Source organism: Gallinula chloropus (assembly GCF_964237585.1).
Source record: "Gallinula chloropus genome assembly, chromosome: 15".
Taxonomy (NCBI): Eukaryota; Metazoa; Chordata; class Aves; order Gruiformes; family Rallidae; genus Gallinula; species Gallinula chloropus.
The window spans coordinates 5,781,448-5,800,990 of NC_140100.1; the positions used below are offsets into that span (position 1 = coordinate 5,781,448).

General features: G+C 58.9%; 1 protein-coding gene across 2 annotated transcripts in view; it reads right to left on the reverse strand.

The window, feature by feature from the left end:
* The window catches only part of MPRIP (myosin phosphatase Rho interacting protein), a 78,138-nt gene extending 60,437 nt beyond the window's left edge, over positions 1 to 17,701 (reverse strand). For both annotated transcript variants that reach the window (XM_084270967.1, XM_084270966.1), the window contains exons 1-3: positions 17,503 to 17,701; positions 6,555 to 6,632; positions 4,423 to 4,488 (exon numbers count right to left, since the gene is read on the reverse strand). In XM_084270967.1, coding sequence (XP_084127093.1) covers positions 4,423 to 4,488; positions 6,555 to 6,632; positions 17,503 to 17,622 — 264 coding nt within the window. In that variant the 5' untranslated portion in view covers positions 17,623 to 17,701. The remainder of the gene's footprint in view (positions 1 to 4,422; positions 4,489 to 6,554; positions 6,633 to 17,502) is intronic.
* Between the last annotated feature and the right edge of the window lie 1,842 nt (positions 17,702 to 19,543).

The following is a 19,543-nucleotide window of genomic DNA, read 5'->3' on the forward strand; positions in this document are numbered from 1 at the left end:
GGAGAAGGACACATCGTGCCCAGGGCTGTTCCTCCCCATCCCCTGCTGGGAGCTGGGGAAGCCCATTCAGAAAATGCTCTCGCCTTGGCATTAGGTACTCACAACAACAAAAAGGTTGAGATGCTCCCTCACGAGCCTAAATTTTGTCCTGCTTTCAAACCAGCATATCCACAAAGAAAAAAACCCAAAATTAATAGTCTCAGGCAGCCACAGAAAGGAGGCCTGATGTGATGGGAGAACACCCCCAGGGAAGGTGCGGCTGCCCCTCCGCTCTTGCTCGGGGCAAAGCACTATCACAAATGCCAAGCTAGCATAAACCCAGCCCAAGGGATGTGGCACAGGGATAAACTGAGGCAAACAGATTAGGCCTGGCCCATGGACATGTGACAAGTCATTAAAAAACTGGGCTGGAGACTCAGACCCTCTTCCCTGACCTGCTCTCTGGATCCATCCCCTCCTGCACGCCCAGTGCCTCTCCACTACATTCCCACGCAGCAGGGCTCTATTTATAGAGACCTCAGCCGCTAATTATAGATCGTAGCAATCAAAATAAAGGAGGCAAATGCTCTGCACTTGCCACTCTCTGGCTCCATCCCCTTACCCTGGCACTGGTTCTGTGGCAGCTGAAACCTCCCAAGCACCACGATGCTGGCTGGGGTGCTCTCCTGCAGCAGCAGCGGTGGTTTTGCTGGGGACTGCAAGGGGCTGTTGGGAGGGGTGGGTCCTGCCACAGCACGGGACAACATCAGAGGGTGCAGATACCAGCACCAATTTGGGCATCTCCCCTGGACAGAGTGTGCCTGGATGTGGCCACAGGGCAGGTAGCAGCTGAGGAAGTTTTGCTCACCGTCCTGGCACAGGTTCCCCACAGCACCTCGAGTGACCACACGTGATCCCTCCCAGCCTGGGTAGGGCTGTGTCCCTACAGCCTAAGGACTTTATCCTCTCCAGCTTCAAACACCCTGAAGTACCAAAGGTCTAAGCTCTTCGGGTGACTCTTCCACCTCTCTGGACACATTTTCCTTGGCTTTGGTTTTCTGGCAGGCTTTAGCCTCACACTAATGCACCCTGCAATGGGGAACCAGGGAATGCATCTCTCTGAAGTGCCACAGGGCTGGGGAGCACACATGGCAAACGTCCCCAGACACTCAACACAGCAGCTCGTCCCTGAGTCTGTCCTTGCCTGCAGCTCACCCTCTCTCCTGCCTTGCCTCAACCTAAGAGTGGTTTTGCCATCCTCCAGCTGCTTCAGAGGAACATCAGCCCCCAAACACAACCCAGCCCTGCACAGAGGTTTATCAAACGGCAGAAGCAAGCCAGTGCCAAGAGGTAATCATGGTGGTTCAGCATGGCAAGACAACCCCGAGCAATCACACCACCTCTGCATCCACCCATGGCTGGGAGGGAGGAATTTCAGCACGTCTGAGCAGGCTCAGCTCAGCCAGGGCTCAGCAGAGCTGGGAACAGCCGCTGGCACACTCCCCATCAGGGGAAGGGGATGCGCTCAGGGGAGTGAACGTGGCGGCTCAGCCTGGGTCTGAGGGGACAGAGACCCACAGCCTGTGCCTGTCCACCCCACTGCAGCCTTTGTGCAGAACTGGTTTGGGTTTTCAGAGCGAAAACATGGCAGAGAAAGGATGGCAGATGGGAGGATGGACATACAGAAAGGCCAAGCAAGATCAGCTCAGACACCCCCACTGGTAGGTCCAATGAGGTGGCTGGTGCCTGCTTGTCCCACCTTCTGTTAAGGGATTTCCTTGCCCAAAATACTCTGATACAACACCAAACCTAACCCACCCCACAGCAAAAGGCTCCTCTGCCCAAGGCTTTCCCATCCCATGGCCTCTGCGTACCACAGCACTGTCTTCAGGGAGCCCCTGAGGTCACCCTAGCTCATGGATAGGTTTCAAGCCGCCCCTCCACACCCCACTGCTCTCCTACTTGCCAGGAACAGATGCAGGGTCTTCCTGGCTGGGCACAGGAGCATCTCTGCAGCCAATACCAGCCTGTGGCTCCCCACCCAAGCCCACCCCTCCCACTTTTAATAAGAGCAGAAATTGTCAAATCCACAAAAACAATGCCTAACAGGTTCAAGGCAGAGCAATTCAATACCCGGTTGCAACTGCCTGGGCGGTCTCCAGCCAGCTGTTGCCTGGCTCCCAGAATGCTGCAGAGACCACCTCCACACTGAGGTCTCCATGGGACCCCCACCCAGCTCCCCATGGTGAGCAACTGGGACAGACCAACCCTGCTCAGGCTGCAAAGTGGATTCCCCCATGCAAAGAGCAGCATCTCCACTGTGTGTGGGAAAGACACCTCCTGGGAAAGGCCCCAGCCCCATTACTCCTCCCTGGCCCATGGAAGTGGTGGGGACATGGCCAGGAGCTGGGACAGCCAGCAAGGTGGAGATCCACAGGCATGGAGCAGAGGACACACTTCCAGGGACACGTTCCCACATGTGGAAGAAGATGGACCTTCCTGTCCGTCCTTCCTCAGCCTGCCAGCCCCACTCCTGCGTGGGATGAGCTGCAACCAACCCCCCTGTCCTCCTGTGTGGGGCCTTTCCCTCCTGCTGCAGCCCAGCCAGCATGGCAGGGGATGCTCCGGTGCCATAGACAGAAGGGACAGAGGAAAGCTGTACCCAACTGTGGCCAGGTGACAACTTTAGCAGAGCCAGTGCAGACAGCAGCACAGATCCCACACAGTGATGTGCTCTGCAGAAAGGTCAGGGGGGTATTTTTACACCAAGTCAGACCCTGATGAGGGGGGAGGGAGCTGCAACCATCTCCTCCATTTCTGGCCATGGCAAGGCTGGACCAAAACCCTCCTTCCCTCCTCCTACAAGAGCCACTGCACCATGAGGGGTCATGACAGCAGTGGGTCCTGGTGTCCCATCCCGCTCATGTTCTGCTGGGTCAGAGCTGTCCCACAGCACACGCAGGGCTGGAGGGGCCTGGCAGCAGCCAAGGAGGAGGTCCAACCTGGGACCACCACGGGTCAACCCATGCTGAACATGTGCATGCTCCCTTAATTTGTTTACTGTTCTTTCCATCTTTACCCTTCTCAAGGTGAAAAAGCCCAAGGAGTGCCTGGAGAACCATGGGACGCTTCCCACATCCTCTGCATGCTCTCTGGCAACAGTCCCCAGCACCAGGGGCTGCCAGGGAAAGGCAAGCAGTGCTGCAAGGTCCAGAGAGCAGCGCATGGGGCTGGGGCATTGCCCAACTGCTCCTGCCCAGAGGCTGCAGTGCCTGGGACAGGTCAGTCTCTCAGTGACTCAAAGGCAAAAAGAAAAAGTTAAAGCTAAGAAAAAAAAGAAATTAAAAGCCACCTTTCCTAATAACCTTCTACTTCTCTACCTCAGACGGGAGCATCTCCCCATCCCAGTCACACACCTCTCTCCTGTTACTGCAAGACGTGAAACACCAGCCTAGTGCAGAGCCAGGCTGCTGAGAGACACTAGAAATGCACTGAAGGCTCCACCGCTCCTACCTGAGACATCTAAATTATTTAGGGCACTTGGATCAACCTCAAGTTAAGATACAAACAAACCCGGCACGAGAACTCGAACAGCGCGCGCTGTGCCGCCCTGCCCGCCCCACGGTGCTCTCACAGAAGGCACCGGCAGAGGACCAAGGCATGCCACCCACACAGGGAACCTCCCCATCACAGGCACAGGTCCCCACATGTCCCAGCCCCACCAGTGTGGGCACACGCTCCTCCCATGCCTGTGCACCTGCCCAGACAGGTCCCGGCACACAGGCGCCCACCGTGCTGTGCCACACCGCGCCGTGCCACGCCACGCGGGGTTCTCCAACCTCGGGGACCCTCCCAGGGGTTTGCTGGAGGTGGGAGGATAAATCAGCAGCCTCAGGCAGTCAGAGCAGGGCTGACCCCGCAGGGCTCACTGGCCCCACTTCGCAGCAGATGCGTTTCCTTCATCTCCCCACTCTGTCCTACCAAGGGGAGCAGCGCTGGTGGCACGCTGCGGCTCCGGGGTGGGCAAGCAGTGGGAAGGCGTTCCAGCTGACCTACTTTCCACAGGCATCGCTAGGCAGGGCCTCCTTCCCAGGCTCTGCTGAGGAGATTCACCACCACCAAGTTGCAGCCAGCACAGGGCAGGCTGGAAAGAGAAGCAGGGGGACCCTGGGGATGACCCACCAGCATGGGATCTGTCAGCAACCGATCAACCCTGAGCCAGGTGGGACCCACATGCCTCCTAAACACCCATGACCGTCCATCGCGCTCCCATGCAAACTCAGCCTGGCAGTAAGTCAAGCCCAGAGAGCAAAACTCTTCACCAGTTCAGCAGCGACCTCCCTCCCAGCGACACCAGGCACCTCACTGGGGACTCCTCCCAGGGCAGCAGAGGTGGCCCCAGCTGATCCCCCCTGCCTGGGGGCTGAGCCCAGCAGCACTCACCATCTCGTCGAGGGCGTAGCGCAGCAGCCCGTGCTCGTAGAGGATGAAGAACCGACGCTGCCATTTCTGCAAGAGAAGACAGGAAGGAGGGTCAAAGCAGCACCCACAGGCCTCACCGGGGGTGTGGGAGCTGCACCCCACAAGGCTGGTGTAGAGAAAAGCCACGTCCCCAGCAGTCACTGAGCACAGGACCTCAGCTGATAAAAGAGCAGCGGGGATCCCCCAACACTGCTGGGACTGTTCCTAAAGAGTGAAGGACGTTACAGCAGTATTTCTGCTCAGCCTCTCACACCTCAAACCCAGCTCTTTGGGGTGCCACAGGCTCTACAAAGCAATGTCCTGCCAGGCCATCCGGTGGGGCTCTGCCAGAGGTCTGCTTGCACCAGCCTACGTTGCCTGATGCTGATTTACTGCCTTGCTTTGCAGGCACCCAAGAATAGTCTGTTTTGGGGTTGTTTCCCCTCTGCATTCAGAAAGACACCACACTAGCTTGGCTTAACCATACAGAGGACAAAAATAAGTTTAGAAACAAAAGATTCCAGCGATAGGCTAGAAACAAGGACTTTCCTCCTCCTCTCCTGAAGGATGCTCACTAGGCTCTTCACTGGCCTCCAAATGACCCGAGTCCTACAAGCCACCAGAAGGATTCCCCCAACCAGGTGTTCTCAGCCCTGAGCTTCCTCCTGCATGTTCTATCCCAGCAGCCAGTGCTGCAGGGTGCCATGCTACGTGGTCCCCAGCAGCACACCAACTGGATTTGAATGGTGGCTACACTTCTAGGGGTGGTACTGCCTGGACAATCCTTCCTCCCCTGGCACTGTGCCAGTATTGCTGCTTCTGCAGCTGCACAGGAAAACAGATTGGAGAACTGATCTGCCTGGAAAATGGTTTTTTTTTTTTTTTTTGGTGTGTGCCAGGTTGTTTTCAGCCAAGAGCAAAAACTGGTTGAGCAGGCTGAAATAAAAAAGGTCCCAGATTCATAGCCTCAGTGCAGCAATTCTTATCTCACTTTTCTCAGCCCTTCGGGCAAAGTCCAAGGTGTTGAGGGACAAGCAAAACTACCGAGGACCCTGCAGACCTCCACAAGCCCCAGCTTAGCAGACAAACTCTGCTCCAGGCAGGACCCGAGTCCCATGTCCCTGCAGTGTTGGGCCAGCAAGCCTGCGATTAGCTGTGACTCCAAATGATGACCCATATCCCCCAGGCTGAACTCAGAAGCCAATTCCTGCTCACACGGGAGTGATTTTTTTATTACTAGCAGCTCTGAGAGCATTTTGGCTGCATGACAGAGGGTTCACGGACCATTGCCATCCCTCCCACGCACAAGACAGCCCTGTCCTGGCAGCCTCAGCAGCAAGTTAACTGGAGGAGCAGCTTGGGGACAGGCTGGGAGTCCTCATCACAAGCCAGTGAAAGGATATCAGCCTGGCCACGTCCTTCTAAGCCTCACACCTCCCAGGGTAGGAAAGTTGGGAATGCTCCATTCCCAGATGATGTTGCTGTTACTGCAAGGCACAAGCAAACCCCCCTGGGCAGGAGCTGAGCATGCCCCACTCTGTCTGCAGGTCTCTGCTGCCAATGCACTCAGCTTTAGAGCTCCGCAGGGTTATAACAAATGGGAATCACCTCTCAGCCCCTTCCTTGCTGCAGGACCTGCCTGACACAGAGGCATCTGCATTAGGGGATGGGATGTGGCCTCCCTCCAGGGTGCTGGGCATGCCTGTATTGAGCTACAGAAAACAACCCTAACAGTTGTTTCCAAGCACCAAAAGGAACCCAGGTGCTTTGCTGATGGCTGCAGCCAGCCTGAGAGCTTTCCCATCAGTGTGGCATGTGTCAGGCCAATCAGACCAGCATCAAGGCATCAAAAAGCAACAGCAGCATGCAATAGAACTGGATGGTCTGAGCCTGACCGGCATCCTCAGTGCCCCAGCCTGCTACCAAGCACAGAAGACCTTGCCTTCCAGAGAAAGCATGCAAGCCATACTGCAGGAAACATCTCCCGGCTTCCTGGCTTGCACAGAAAGATGGGGAGTGGATGGAGAGGTGCATGCAGAACTCCCAGGACTGCAGGTGCTCCTCCTGTCACCCCCACCCACAGCATGGGGACAGGGCACCTTTGCTTTGCTTACCCGGGAGCGATGGACAGGGTTGTCAAAATCTGTTCCTTCCGGGGCCAGCAGCAGCCAGCCACCATAAATGGGTTTGGCCTGCAAAGAAACAGCAGAGAAACACATCAGGCACAGAGGAAAGTGGCTCACTGTGGAGCAGCACTGCAGGGGATCGATGGTCAGGCACCACAGGAAACCACACCAGACACTGGCATGAAGGCAACAGCATGAGTTCAGGTTCCTGTACACAGGCAAACTCGGCCTTGCCAGTGCAGGGAACATGATGCCTACCAGCAACCCGTGGTGTTATGTACACCAGGTGCAAACAGGACTGAGATGAAGACACAGGAGAAGGTAAAACCCCAGCCACAAACCCCAAACTCTGCTACTTCTGCACGGCATGGCACTGAGAGCACCTCAGTGAGAGTACCTCCTGGGTACCGCCACGCTGCAGAGCGTGTCCTCACTGACAGCTCTTCCTCTCCCCATCAGCAGTGTGCCTCTACTCCAAAGCAAAAACATACTCCAAAGGAGAGCTTGTTTTTCTTTTTGTTAATTAAGAGAGGAAAAACTACCCAGCGCTGGCAGCGCTCCAGCTCACAGCCGCTTCCCGTGCTGTGCGCATCCAGCACCCGTTTCCCCGCAGGGGTGGCCCCTGCCAGCCCGCTCCTTCCCAGCAGCTTCCAGCAGCCCATGGCTGAGCACACAGGAAGGTCAGAGCCAGGTGGAGGGAAAACAGCTCATTCAGCCAGCCAGGAAGAGAAAGGGAAAGAATACCCGGAAAGAAATGCCTCGCAGCACTGCCATTTAGCAGTGGAAAAGAGGTATCCGGGCTCTATCCACCAGTGTGAAGGGTGCAGAAGCGGCCAGCGTGAAGCAGGCAGACCCTTGCCACACTGAATGATGGGATGGGGGTGAATGCCAGGCATGTGTGTCGTCGTCCCCCCCCAAAGTCCTATGGGCACTGCTCCTGTTGCCTGTCAGGCTGCAAACTATTAGTCAACCCCATTCCTGGCAAGGGCTGGGGCCAAATCCTGGTGCAAGAGCGGTGAAGCATTGCCACACCGGCAAGGCGGCTCCATGGAGGTACCAGGACAAGCTAGGGCAGAGGAAACCCAGGGAAGATCCAGCTTCAGGAGCCCATGAGTCCAAGGACACTACTTTCCACCATGAAACATCCATGCTTGCCCAGCCCCAGCCCAGCCTGCCCACACAGCAACAAGGACACACGTTCCCAGCTCCTCTCAAAATTTAGTTAATCTTGTTGCTTTTCATTCTTCTCTTTTCTCTCTTTTTTTTTTTTTCCCTTGAAGCTTAAAACTGTTTCCAATTTGGTACCTCCCCTAGATGCCTCCTTCCAGTTTCTGTGGTTTTGTAATGTTAAAAAAAAAAAAAAAAAGTTTCCCCTCTGGAAAAATCCCTGCAAACAATAGAAGAAACTGCCTATGCACCAAAAACTGTCAAACGCATGAAGCACTGAGTAAGCAAACTGGAAACAAGCCGGAGGAGCCCATTTACTGTTTATAAAGTGAAAAGAAATAACAAAATCTCTTCTTCCTCCCCCCAAAGTGACTGATCAGCTCTAGGTGTTGCTCTCCCAGCAGCTAGAAAAACACCATTTGAGAAGACCTTCCTTCCTTCCTTCCCCCTCGTGTAAAAGAGGATTAGAACCAAAGAAAACAGAGTGCTGGGAGTGGGATCCAGTTTGGGGGAGTTTCTCCACTCCCTCCCAGGGTACCCCTGCACCCGTCTGTTCCCACAACCAGCACAAGCTTCGCTCCCACCAGTGGCCTTGCTGGCACAGAAGGACACCCCGCTGGCATCGCAGCCCCCAGCCCTCCCCAAGTTTGGCGAGGGGTTCCCCACCACCCTTCATCCTGCTCACCTGGGTGCTGGCTCCCTGCTCGCCCGCAGCCCCCATGCCTCCCCCCCCAAGCCGGCACGGCACCCGCTCTGTGCCCAGCCCTGTGCCGCCCACGCTGCCAGGGCCCAGTGGGGTGAGCCGTGCTCTGCCACTCCCCTGGCGCACCCCGCCAGCAGCCCGCCCCGCACCCCCACGCAAAGGCACCCATGACGCAGCCTGGGCCCATGCAAGGGGAGGACTTTGGAATGGGGGCTCCACCGCTCCCCGCTGTGCAGGGATGTGGCCTGGGCTGGGCCACTTGCAACGCTGCTTCCCAAATTTCTCTTCTGCTTTACAAGGGGAAAAGCAAAATTGCAAATAACTAACTAGAGACAGCCCCCAGGAGAGCTGGGAAGTGCCTTCTACAGGCCGTGGCAGCAGCCAAGGAGGGGGTGCCCAAACTCCCATGAGAGGCACTCGCAGTGAGCCCTGGGCAACCAGCTCTGGTGACTGAGACAATACAGCGAGTGGCCTTCACCACCCGGGAATGAAGAGAGTAACAAGGAAGGCAGGATGCATCATTCCCAACACTTGGCACCCCGAGGAGCCCTCAGCAGTGATGCTATGGGCAGCCAAGCCCCTTGCCAGCCCTCCTCTATCCCAGAGTTTTATCCTCTGTGCCCCAGCACAGCCCCTGGGCACAGCCAGGGGCTCAACCCAGCAAAGACCCACGAGCAAAACCTCTCACAGACACCAGCCACAGCACCGCAGTCCTCCTGTGACTGTCCCACGCCACCCCATGCACCCCACTGCACCCTAACAGCACCCAGCCCCACACAGCCCCCATCATGACAGGCAGTGGGCATGTGTCACACTGGGGGTGACATAATTGTGAAACCCAAACCAGGGTCAGCAATGAGCAGTGTCAACCCAGGTGAGAAGCCCTGCCCCACCTCAGCTTGGTTCGCACCCCACACCAGACATTATTTTTCCCCACAAGCACTCCAATTTTGGCTCAACTGACCATATATATAGCACCAAGCACCTGAAACAGCATGCCATGGTCACTTCTTCACTGGCATCATAAAAAACCACCAGTGGGCTATACTTATTTCAGCAGAAGCACCCAATTTCAGATATTGAAACCAAAATAGCTGAAAGGTAGGAATTAGAGCCAGCCGGCGTGGGCAGCCTGGTTCCACCCGCCAACAGATGAATGCTCAGCAGCACTTTTTAAAGCCAAACCAAAACAATCAACTGCTAAAACCAAGCAAATGCCCAAAAAGGTACAAGCCTAAATAAAAAGGATATGAATTAACACACAAAGTATCTGAAATAAACCCATCGCACCTGCATTCAAAGGGCCCTGCTGAAGAGAGGTTTAAAATAAACCCGCTCGATGCTGCTGCCGGAGGCAGGTCCAGGGGAGCGTTACCACACCAAGACGGAGCTGGAGCCACACGGCGCTTCACACCAGCTCAGCTTGCTCTGGAGAGCTCAGCAAGGAGAGGAAAACACAACACCCAGCACTAGGAAAGGGCTCCGAGTAAAAACTTCCTCTGTCCAAGCAGATCTGTCCAACCTCACATTAAGGGACGGCGTTACAGCAACCCCAGAGTTCCCAGGACGCCTTCGACCCCGCAGAGCTCCAGTGATGTCCAAAGGGCAGCTCCAGGTGGTTTCCCCACAGGCGGCAGCCACACGGGATGCTTGGGACCTGGGTGGCTTTGCCTTTAATCCAGATGGTACCTGGCTGAAGGGTGAGCCACAAGACGACTTGGAAAGCAGAGTGGAGGGCAGCTGCTGGCAGTGCGATACATCCACGGCTGGGGTGGGGCCACGCTCGCAGGGCGGGCAGGAAGAGGAGAGCCGGTTCCTCCGGCAGGGCTCGTGGTGACAAAACCAACCACCCACCACGACCTTGGCCAAGAGGTGCCGATGCCACTGCTTTGCCACCCCTGGAGAGATCTGCAGGTGCCTCACCACCCAAAAGAAAGTGATATAGCCACAGCTTCCAGAGGCAGCACCGCACGGGAGGTGCAGCTGGGTTGGAGCCTCGCAGTGCTGGGTTCTGTCCCGTGGGACCAGTGGAGTCTGACTCAGGCAGAAACGACCTTGCGTCACTGTTGCGCTTCCTGTCGCACCTCTGGGAACGCCCAGGTATCCCATCCCTATGATCCAGCCCTGCCCTGCTTCAGGGCCCGCCACTGGAGCCATGCTGTGGATGCCCTGCAGCCCCTCACCTGCCTCTCAGGTCGCTGCCCCAGCCACTGTATCCATCCCCTCGGCCCGTGGGCCTACACTGCGTCAAGGGGGAGGTGGCTGCCTCCAGCCCAGGGCCCTGGGCCGGCACCGGCAGCACAGCGGGTGGGAGGAAGCGGAGAAGGAAGCGGCCCCAGCTCAGTTTACATGAAGCTGTCAAGCTGCCGCACTGATGCTGCCCAGGCACGGACAAACCACCCCACCCAGCTCCACCAGCACTGGGAATGAGATTCCCAGCAGCTGGGAGACTGGGCTCAAAGGACATGCAGAGCCACTCGGCGCTTCTCAAAGCCCAGGGTAATACAGGAATACCTGCACATCCCCAGGGCTGCAAGGCAGAGAGGGCAGTCACCTGCTTCAGCAGGCAGGACTGGTCATGGGAGCCCCACAGCCCATGGAGCACCAGGTCACAAGGCTGGAGGTGGGCTGTGACAGCAACCAGCATGTCCGTTGGACAGGCTTTCGATGGTACCTTCACCTCTTCACTCCCTCACAAGAGCCAGCCAGCCAAGCAGGCTGCTGAGCAGCACTGAGCAGAGCCACGTGGTGCCGGCTGTGCAGTGCCCATAGGAGGTCACTGCACAAGGTGGGACAGGAGAGCTTTGCTGACATCCACACATCCTTTTAGGGTTCGGACTCAGCCCCACGGCAGAGCAACCACCTCCTCATTGTGGTGCCAGGACGCCCAGATGGGCTGGGGATGCTCCTGCAGCCAGTCTGTCCCCACCCACCCCAACATGCTCCAAGGAAAGTCCAAGTCCACCATCAGGAGAGACTCCTGGCTCCCAGCGTGTGGTGGGAGGGATAATCTGTTTAGGCTGCCATAATCAGCCTGTCTCGGGTGGAGGCAGGGTTTGTTTTGTTCAGGCTTGGCAACTGAGCGGGAAGGGGGAAAAAATGGACTGTTGCAGCAGAGTTTTAGCCTCTGCCTCTGATGCTGAGAGCCCTGTGTGCCTGGGAACTGTGCCAGGGCTTCCAGCAGTCCTGCTAGAAAGTAACAGCCCCAGCCTGACCCAAGCTGCAGGTTAACTCACGGTAACTCCTATCCCATCACCTTCATGGACTGAGTCCCAATATTCACTGAAGAGGCCTCTCTGAAAGCAGGGACAGCAGCGCCTGCTGCTCCCTGCGTGCATCTCTGGGTGCTCAGTAACAGGGACATAGCTCCCAGCTGGACCCACAGGAGACAACAATCCCAGAGCAGAGGCAGCAAGGTCACTGTCCCCTGTGCATCAGCTCTCAGACCACTCAGGGCTCCCTGGATGCAGGAACCAGTTTCTGGCACAGCTCAAGGCAAAAGTCACCACAAACACTGTGGTTACAACCACGGAAGAGGAAATCTGGGCAGTTTCAGCTCCACTCTGCTCTCAGTTTCACACACCTTGGGAGCCCGAGAAAAGATTGCTGATGAGTGAGTCTGAGCAGCTGTCACCCAGCAGGAATGGGGAAGGTGACACAGTGTTTGGGGTGGGAATGGGATGCGATACCCACCCAAGCAGGCTTCCCTGCCCACAGCACAGCTTCTAGGAACTGTGAGACAGGCACTGCTTAACGTTTTGCATGCTCCCAGCAGGATGCCGCATGGACAGCTGAAGACCCACGACCCTGGCCGGTGGGAGGCTCTGCAAACATCATGCAAACCCATGCTCCAGCAGCAATCCCATCATGGCTCACATCTCTACTTCCCTGCTCACACAGTATTGCCCCTCGGCTGTACATCACTTGGTGATGGGCAGCAGAGCCAACCTCCAGCATGTGAGGCTGCTGTGCTGCCAGTAGGCATCCACAGCCGCTCCTGGTATGAAGTGCTCTCTATCCCCCAGGTCTTCACACAGGGATCTGCTTGCTGTCTGCAGGGTTGGTCCAAGCTCAGCTTTCTCCAGTCCAAACCCAGGCAGCTCCCGGGGACAGCCCCCGGACATGTGGGGACAGCACCCCCACCCTTCTCCATCCACCTCCTGCTCTCCTGCAAAAACACACTTGCACAGCACAGGTGTGGGTATGGGCTGGCTACTGCCAAAGCTGCAAGTCACCCCAGCCAGGCTTCACCGCCAACACATCTCACCATGCAGGAAGAAGCCAACACAGACCAGCCAGACCAGACCCATGGTTTGAGGAGCACGAGACACCGCTGCTGCAGGGTGGCTGGCCGGCGCTGCCTGTGGCACAGCCCTCCTGGAACGCAGGCAAACCCCAGAGGAGCTGCCCAAGCAGTTTGCTGTGTGGGGCAGTGGGAGTGACCGCCAGACTGGAGGAACGGGAAGGGGAAAGGTTGAATTCACCCTTCATGCAAACAGCCGGTCTCCTTCTGCAAATACCCTGGCCCTGGCCCCAGGGCTGCGCCTGGGTCTGAGCACCTCCATCGGCTTGGGCAGCAGAACAAGAGCTGGAAGAGGCGCCGCAGCGAAATGGAAGTGGGAAGGAACGGGTTCTGCAATACCAGCTCCCCCTCCTCCAGTAACCCCGAAGCCCAGCGTGCCCCACAGCGAGCAGGTGTTATCTATAACCAGCTCTCACGACAGGGCTCCCTCAGCGTCTGGGAGAAGCCACAACATCACCCCAGAGTGCTGGAGAGGGGATTTATCGCTTCCTCAGGTGCCAGAGCAAATAAGGTGCAGCACCATGCAAAAACAAGCAGCAAGTAAGCAGGCAAAGGGGATGGTTCTCCCTCCGGCTGCCAAAGGCACCTCCATGCCCCTTCCCTAGGGCCACCGGGAGGATTAACTGCACCCAAAGCTGACCCCAGCACCAAACCTGACACCCCTCCTGAGCACCTGATGCCTTCATTGCCTGCACACCACTATCCCAGGGTGTGCTGCTGCCACCACAACCCTGCTCACCCCAGGTCCTCCAGCAGCACACCCCAAGTCCCTGCTTGCTGCAGCCACCAATGGGGGGTTTGACATTTGCAGAGAATCTCCCTGTTTAGTGCTAATTGTACAGGCAGATTTTTGCAGCATGATACAAGCAGCTGGGAGCAGGGAATGCAAGGATGGGGGCTGCTTTCCAGGGAAAAATGGGCTATTCCCCCACAAAGAGCAAAGGGTGGAGGCAAAAGCATGCCCGGGACATGACCCCTCACCCTGCCACCCTTTGGACAACACATAAAGCCAGGGTAAGACCCCAGCCCAGGGCATCACAGCCCCATCAATGCAACATCCCAAGCCTGTGACCCAACACTGACACTCCAGCCTCAGGGCTGCTGTTCAGCATCCAGAACAGTAGGAAAGCGATAATGTCCAACAGAGAAGAGATGGAAATAACCACCACACCCCCCCCACACCGCCACTGGGCAGGAGTGTCACGGGCCAGGATGGGAGGAGGCACTGGGAAAAGTTTGCAAGCTCCATTTTCTAAGTGGGTGGTCCTCTGGGCATCCATGCCACAGTCTCCAAAAAAAAAAAAAAAGACACTGGTAGCTGGAAAGATGTCCTCAAATTCCTCTATGTGTGCCAGTCCCCCTGCCCCGAGAGAGCACACGCATGGAGAAAATTAAAAGCAACTGCTTTACACTCTGCTCTTCTTCCAATTCAGGCCAAGCATAATTGAGGTTAATTCCCAGCCTGTTCCTGTCGTGGGGGGCTTCCTCTTCCTCAGGGACACCAAAGGCACAGGCACAGCATGGTCTGGTGCAGCCAGCATGGAGAGCGCGGACCCTCAGGGACACCCCCATGGCTCTGCAGAGCCCTGGGTGGCTTCCCTGGGAAAAGTGTCCCTCTGCCCAAATGGGCTTTCTCCTGGAGATGGAAGAGGGTACCTGGGAATCATCCATCCTCCTGGGCCATGTCTGGGAAGCTGACCTCCCCAGGAGGCGTGCAGGTTAAAAGGAACCATGTGGTGCCAGTGCAGGCCTGTCTTATCAGGAAAGAGGGAATTCCCGTGGAAAGGGCATTTCTCCCTTACCAGGAATCAAGCAGCACAAGGTGCTGGGCAGATGGAGCCACTAGGACAGAGCCATCAGTAGCACTGTGCCCACCAGGGACCATGGGCCAGCTCCTGCTGCCGCACAGGATCACAGGGCTCTAAGCACGCACACTGGGGCTTACATTCATCGGAGCAGATCGACAGCGACAGATATTCCCAAGGGGGGAGCAGACGTGGTGACTGACCCAGTTTTTCCCAGGCATTGCAGGAAGCCCAAAAGGTCAAACACAGGTTGGGGGGGGGAGTGGGGGTCAAGGGCACATCACCTCCCACCTGCAGATCTCGGGGGGGGGGGGCGGGATGGCCAAGGCTCCAGCTGGTGGTGGGACCACACGTAGCTGCCCCAAGTCACACCGACTGCCGGCCGGCAGCACAGCCACGCACAAAAACAACTCGTGAACACAGCGCTCCCAGGATTAGGGACTTAGCGTCCGGGCAGCCCTTTGAAGTTGGAAGCACTAAGTCCGATTTATTATTAGAGAGCTCCAGCTCATTAATCCTGATGTTTGGGAGTAGATTCCCCACTCCCAGCCCCGTTCCTAATTCGGTTCCAGAGTACGATGGGAATCCACTACTACAACTAAATATTTGTGACTCTCTGCCAACGCACACTGGGGCTCTGCCCCGAGCGGCTCCCGAATCCTGGAGCGCCCCAGAAAAGCAGGAGGGGCAGCTCCTAACACCCACACAGGTATTTTTATAGAATAAAAATCCAAATAAAGACGTGAGTGCGTAAGTGTGAAGTACCTTCACCTTTCCTGCAAGCCAAGTAGAAAGGTCAGATGACTCAAAAAGACTTTTCTAGCCTGACTCTAGATAATCACCAACACAGTCTCTGCCCATGGGATGAGCAGGACATACTGAGTACAGAGCCTGCACCCCTGTATTCCCCCTACCCAAACCAAGCTTTTTAAAAAAAGGAAAAAATGATATTTAAAAGACATAAAAATTCAGAGCTGTTAAATGAACCGTTATTCCTGGGTGTGCTTCCGAGCGAGCACACCCCCACATCCAGCCAGGCTCCTCTCTGCAGCGAAGAGCCACCTCCTCCTCCTCCTCCTCCGGGCATGAATTCGGAGGGGAGGTGGGCATGCTGGTGGGGAAGCACTGGGCAGGCAGCAGCTGGGGGCTTCTCAGCTCAGGGGGCCGCGCGAGGAGGTGGGAGGGTGCATGCCTGCATCACACGTTACCAGAGCCACCATCTTATCTGGGAAGCGGGATTATTTCACCCCAGCTGCAAAGGAAAAGCCGAGCAGGATCGTGCAGTTTCCCAACCCCGAGTCCCCATGCCGGGCCTGGATCTGGCCACAGGGCCGACCCCATCCCCACAGGAGCCAGCTATGGCGATAGCCCGCCCCCCCCCACCCCAGAGCCACTCACCACCCCAACAGGAACAAAGCAAACAAGAGGCTGCCCAAAACACAGCTCTGGGCCCTGGATCCCTAGGGAAGGTGGCAGGCGCCCCACGGCAGGGCCAGGCAGGCATTACCGGCTGCAGCATGCAATGCTTTGAACCCTCCCAGTTAAAATAAAACAGCATTGCACCCAGGAGGCAGCAAAACCCACGGCAGGACAGTGGGAAGGGGCCGGCCGGGAGCCGGGGGCTCTTCCCAAGCCCCCCTCCGGGAAAGCTCCTTTGTCTGGGCACGGCCGTGACGCTCCCCACCGCCCGCCCCTTCCCGCACACACCACGGCATTTTTTCCAGTTACATTTTTTCCATATTAGCCCTCAGATTTCATTATGCCCCCCCCCCCCCCCCGCCCCCCCAGCGAGCGCAGCAATATGTCTGATCTCATTGCCATAATAGGATCGGGAGCGCGGATGTCAGCCCCGGCCCAGAAAGGTGTGGGAAGAGGGAAGGCAAGTCCTGCTCCCCAGACCCCCACACTACAGACAGACCCTGCACCCCAAACACACCCCAATGCGGGTGCGAGGGCCTTCGGGCCTGTGTCAGGCCTGGGAGGAAGAGGAAGAGGAAGGCCCAGCTCTAGCAGCCCCTCAGCCCTGCCCTTGCTGGGCTCTCACCAGGAAGGGGTAGGGGTTGCCCTCCCATTCCCCTGAGAAAGTGGGGCACTGTAGGGTTGGGGAGACATGGGGCAGAGGGGCTCAGGCATGTCCAGGAGCAGACGTTTTGATCGCAGTCAAGTTCTTTCTAGGACTTTTGGGATATTCCGATGGAGTCCACAGGTACCCCCCACCTGCTGCCATTCACCCCCCCCCCATGAGGGGCTGGGACCACCCCAAGCACAGGTGTCAGTCCCCAGACAGCCTCAGGAAAGGAGTGAGGCCCCAGGGGAGGGGGCACTGGGAGCCTAAGGGAGCAGCAGGCACTGTGGGGATGCTGGCTGTCCCGCGGGACACCTGGGTATCTGAGGGCTCAGCAGGCTCCCCACAGATTGCTGGACACCCTACGGGACCAGAGAGCATCCACAGGGCTATCAAACACCCCACAGGCCGGCTCGCCCTGACCCAACACCTGCGGGTCCCTGTGCTATGCGTGGAGGCAGCAGGCACCCCACAGCACCCACACCACCCTGACAGCCCATGCTGCCCGTGGGAGCTACGGGCACCCACCAGACCCTGAGATGTGACCAGCTGAGATCCCATGGGAACCCACGCAAACCAAGGGGCCAGCAGGGACCCATGGGACCTTGTATTACTTGCAGGACTCTACAGGATAACCCTGGGACCCTACACTGCCCACAGGACCATCCACAGGACCCTAAACTACTCAGCAGACCCCGAGGTACCTGTGGGGCCATCCCGGGGGGCTCCACAGCATTCACGGGACACCAGACTACCCACGGGTAGACACCCTACGGGGACCCCCAGGGCGCCCTGGGGCTGGACGCGTGGGAGTAGGCAGGGGGCGGGTCCCCGGGGCGGATTTTCGGGAGAAAAACATTGGGGTTTTAGGGGGAGGGGGGATAAGGTCCCACCTGGTTGAGGTCCTCGTCATTGAGCAGGTGGGATTCCCGGGGCTTGAAGCAGTTCTGGCACTTGCTCTTGTTGAAGATGTTAGCCTGGAACTTCCTGCAGGGGTTGTCCTTGGCGGCCATGGCGCGACCCGCGCCCGCTGCGCGCCCGCTCAGCGCCCCGCGGAGCGCCCGCCCGCCGCCGCGCCCATCGCCGCCCCGCGCCCGCCCTCACCGCGGGCCGCGGCCTCCGCCTGGCGCCTGCGGAGCGCGGGGAAGAGCGTTAAAAAAAACCCAAAAAAACAAACCACAAAAAAAAAAACCCGCAACAAACCAAAAATACCCCAAAATCCCAAACTAAAAAACCCCCAATAAATAGAAGAGATAAAATTAAAACGGGGGACGGGAGCAAACTGCAAGGCGGCCGCCTCCGCTGCGGCTCAGCGGGCGCGCATGGCCGAGGGGCGCGGAGGGGCGCGCAAGGGCCGCGGTGCCCCTACCCTGCGGGGCTGGGCTGGGCTGGGCGGTGCCCCGCGGTGCGGTGCAGGCCCCCGGCGGCTCCGGTGCGGCGCTGGGTGCTCGGTGCTGGAGACTGCGCTGCCTGCAAAGTTTGCAGCTCCCGAAACCAGGCGGAAAACGGGGCGGAACGGCGGCGCGGACGAACACCCCCTCCCACCAATAGTGGCGGGCATCCGCCGCTAACAAAAGACCTCCCTAGCCAATGGGATGCAAGGAAAGGGGAGGGCGCGGTGGGGTCGCCTCAGTCCCCCTCGGCCATGGGGGAGGGGCGGCTGGTGACAGCTGGGGGCGGGGCAGGCTCGGCCCGGCTCGGCTCGGCTCGGCTGGGTTCAGCTGGGCTCGGCCCGGCCAGGTCTCCCTGACCCGACCCGGCTCAGCTCGGCTCGGCCCGGTCGACTGGGATGGGTTCGGCTTGGCCCGGCTGGGCTCGCCCCGGCACGACCCGACTCGGCCCGGCTCGCTTGGGTTCCACTGGGCTCTGCCCGACTGGGTTCGGCTCGGTTCGGCTCGGCTCGGCTCGGCTCGGCTCAGCCCGGCCCGGCCCGGCTGGGCTTGGCCTGGCCCGGCCCCTTGGTCCTGAGCACAACGGGGGAGCCCGTGTGTGGTGCGGCGGGGGGTGTCTGTGGATCCCGGTCGGGGGGTCGTGCCTGGTGGGGCTGGGGTCCGCGCATGGGGGAGCCTGCGGGAGACAAGGGGTGGGTGCGCAGCGAGGGAGGGGCCGTGCGTGCGTGAGGTCAGTGCCAGGGCGGGGGCGCAGCAGACAGCCGAGTCGGGGGCAGAGCGTGGGGGGGCCCCAGGCAACTCCTCCCCCAGGGGCGGGCCGGCCCGAGCTCAGCCAAGCCGGGGGCAGAGGGCGGGGGGGTCCTCATGCGTCTCCTCCCCTCGAGCCGAGCCGAGCCGAGCTAAGCTCGGCGGGGTCGTCCCGGGCCGTCCCGGGCCGAGCCGAACCAGGCCGAGCCGGGCTGTGCCGAGCCGAGCCGTGCCGTGCCGAGCCGTGCCGTGCCGTGCCGTGCCGGGCCGGGCCGTGCCGGACCGGGCCGGGCCGTGCCGGGCGGGGCCGAGCCGGGCCGAGCCGTGCCGGGCCGTGCCGGGCCGGGCGGGGCCAGGAAGAGCCCAGCCGGGCCGGGCCGGGCCGGGCTGAGCCGGACCGAGCCGCGCTGAGTCGGGCGGGGCCGGGCCGGACCGAGCCGTGCCGGGCCGTGCCGGGCCGGGCCGGGAAGAGCCCAGCCGGGCCGGGCCGGGCCGAGCCCAACCCAGTTGATCCCAGTCCAGTCGACCTAGGCCAGGCCGAGCCCAGCCAAGCCCGGCCGTACAGCCCTATGCACACCTCAGGACCCTCCTGGCCAGCGGGGCCACACGGTCCAGCCCCCAAGCCCCCCCAGTCCGAGGCCCACACCGCTGCCCCCCCAACTTGGGCATGGTACCACGTCCCGGGAGCACAGACCCCCTACCCCCATTAACCTTGTCCCCACAGCCCCGACCTTGGGTGTCTCATCACCCGCTTTGGACACCCAACTTCAGCTGGGAGCAAAGCAGCCTTGTACCC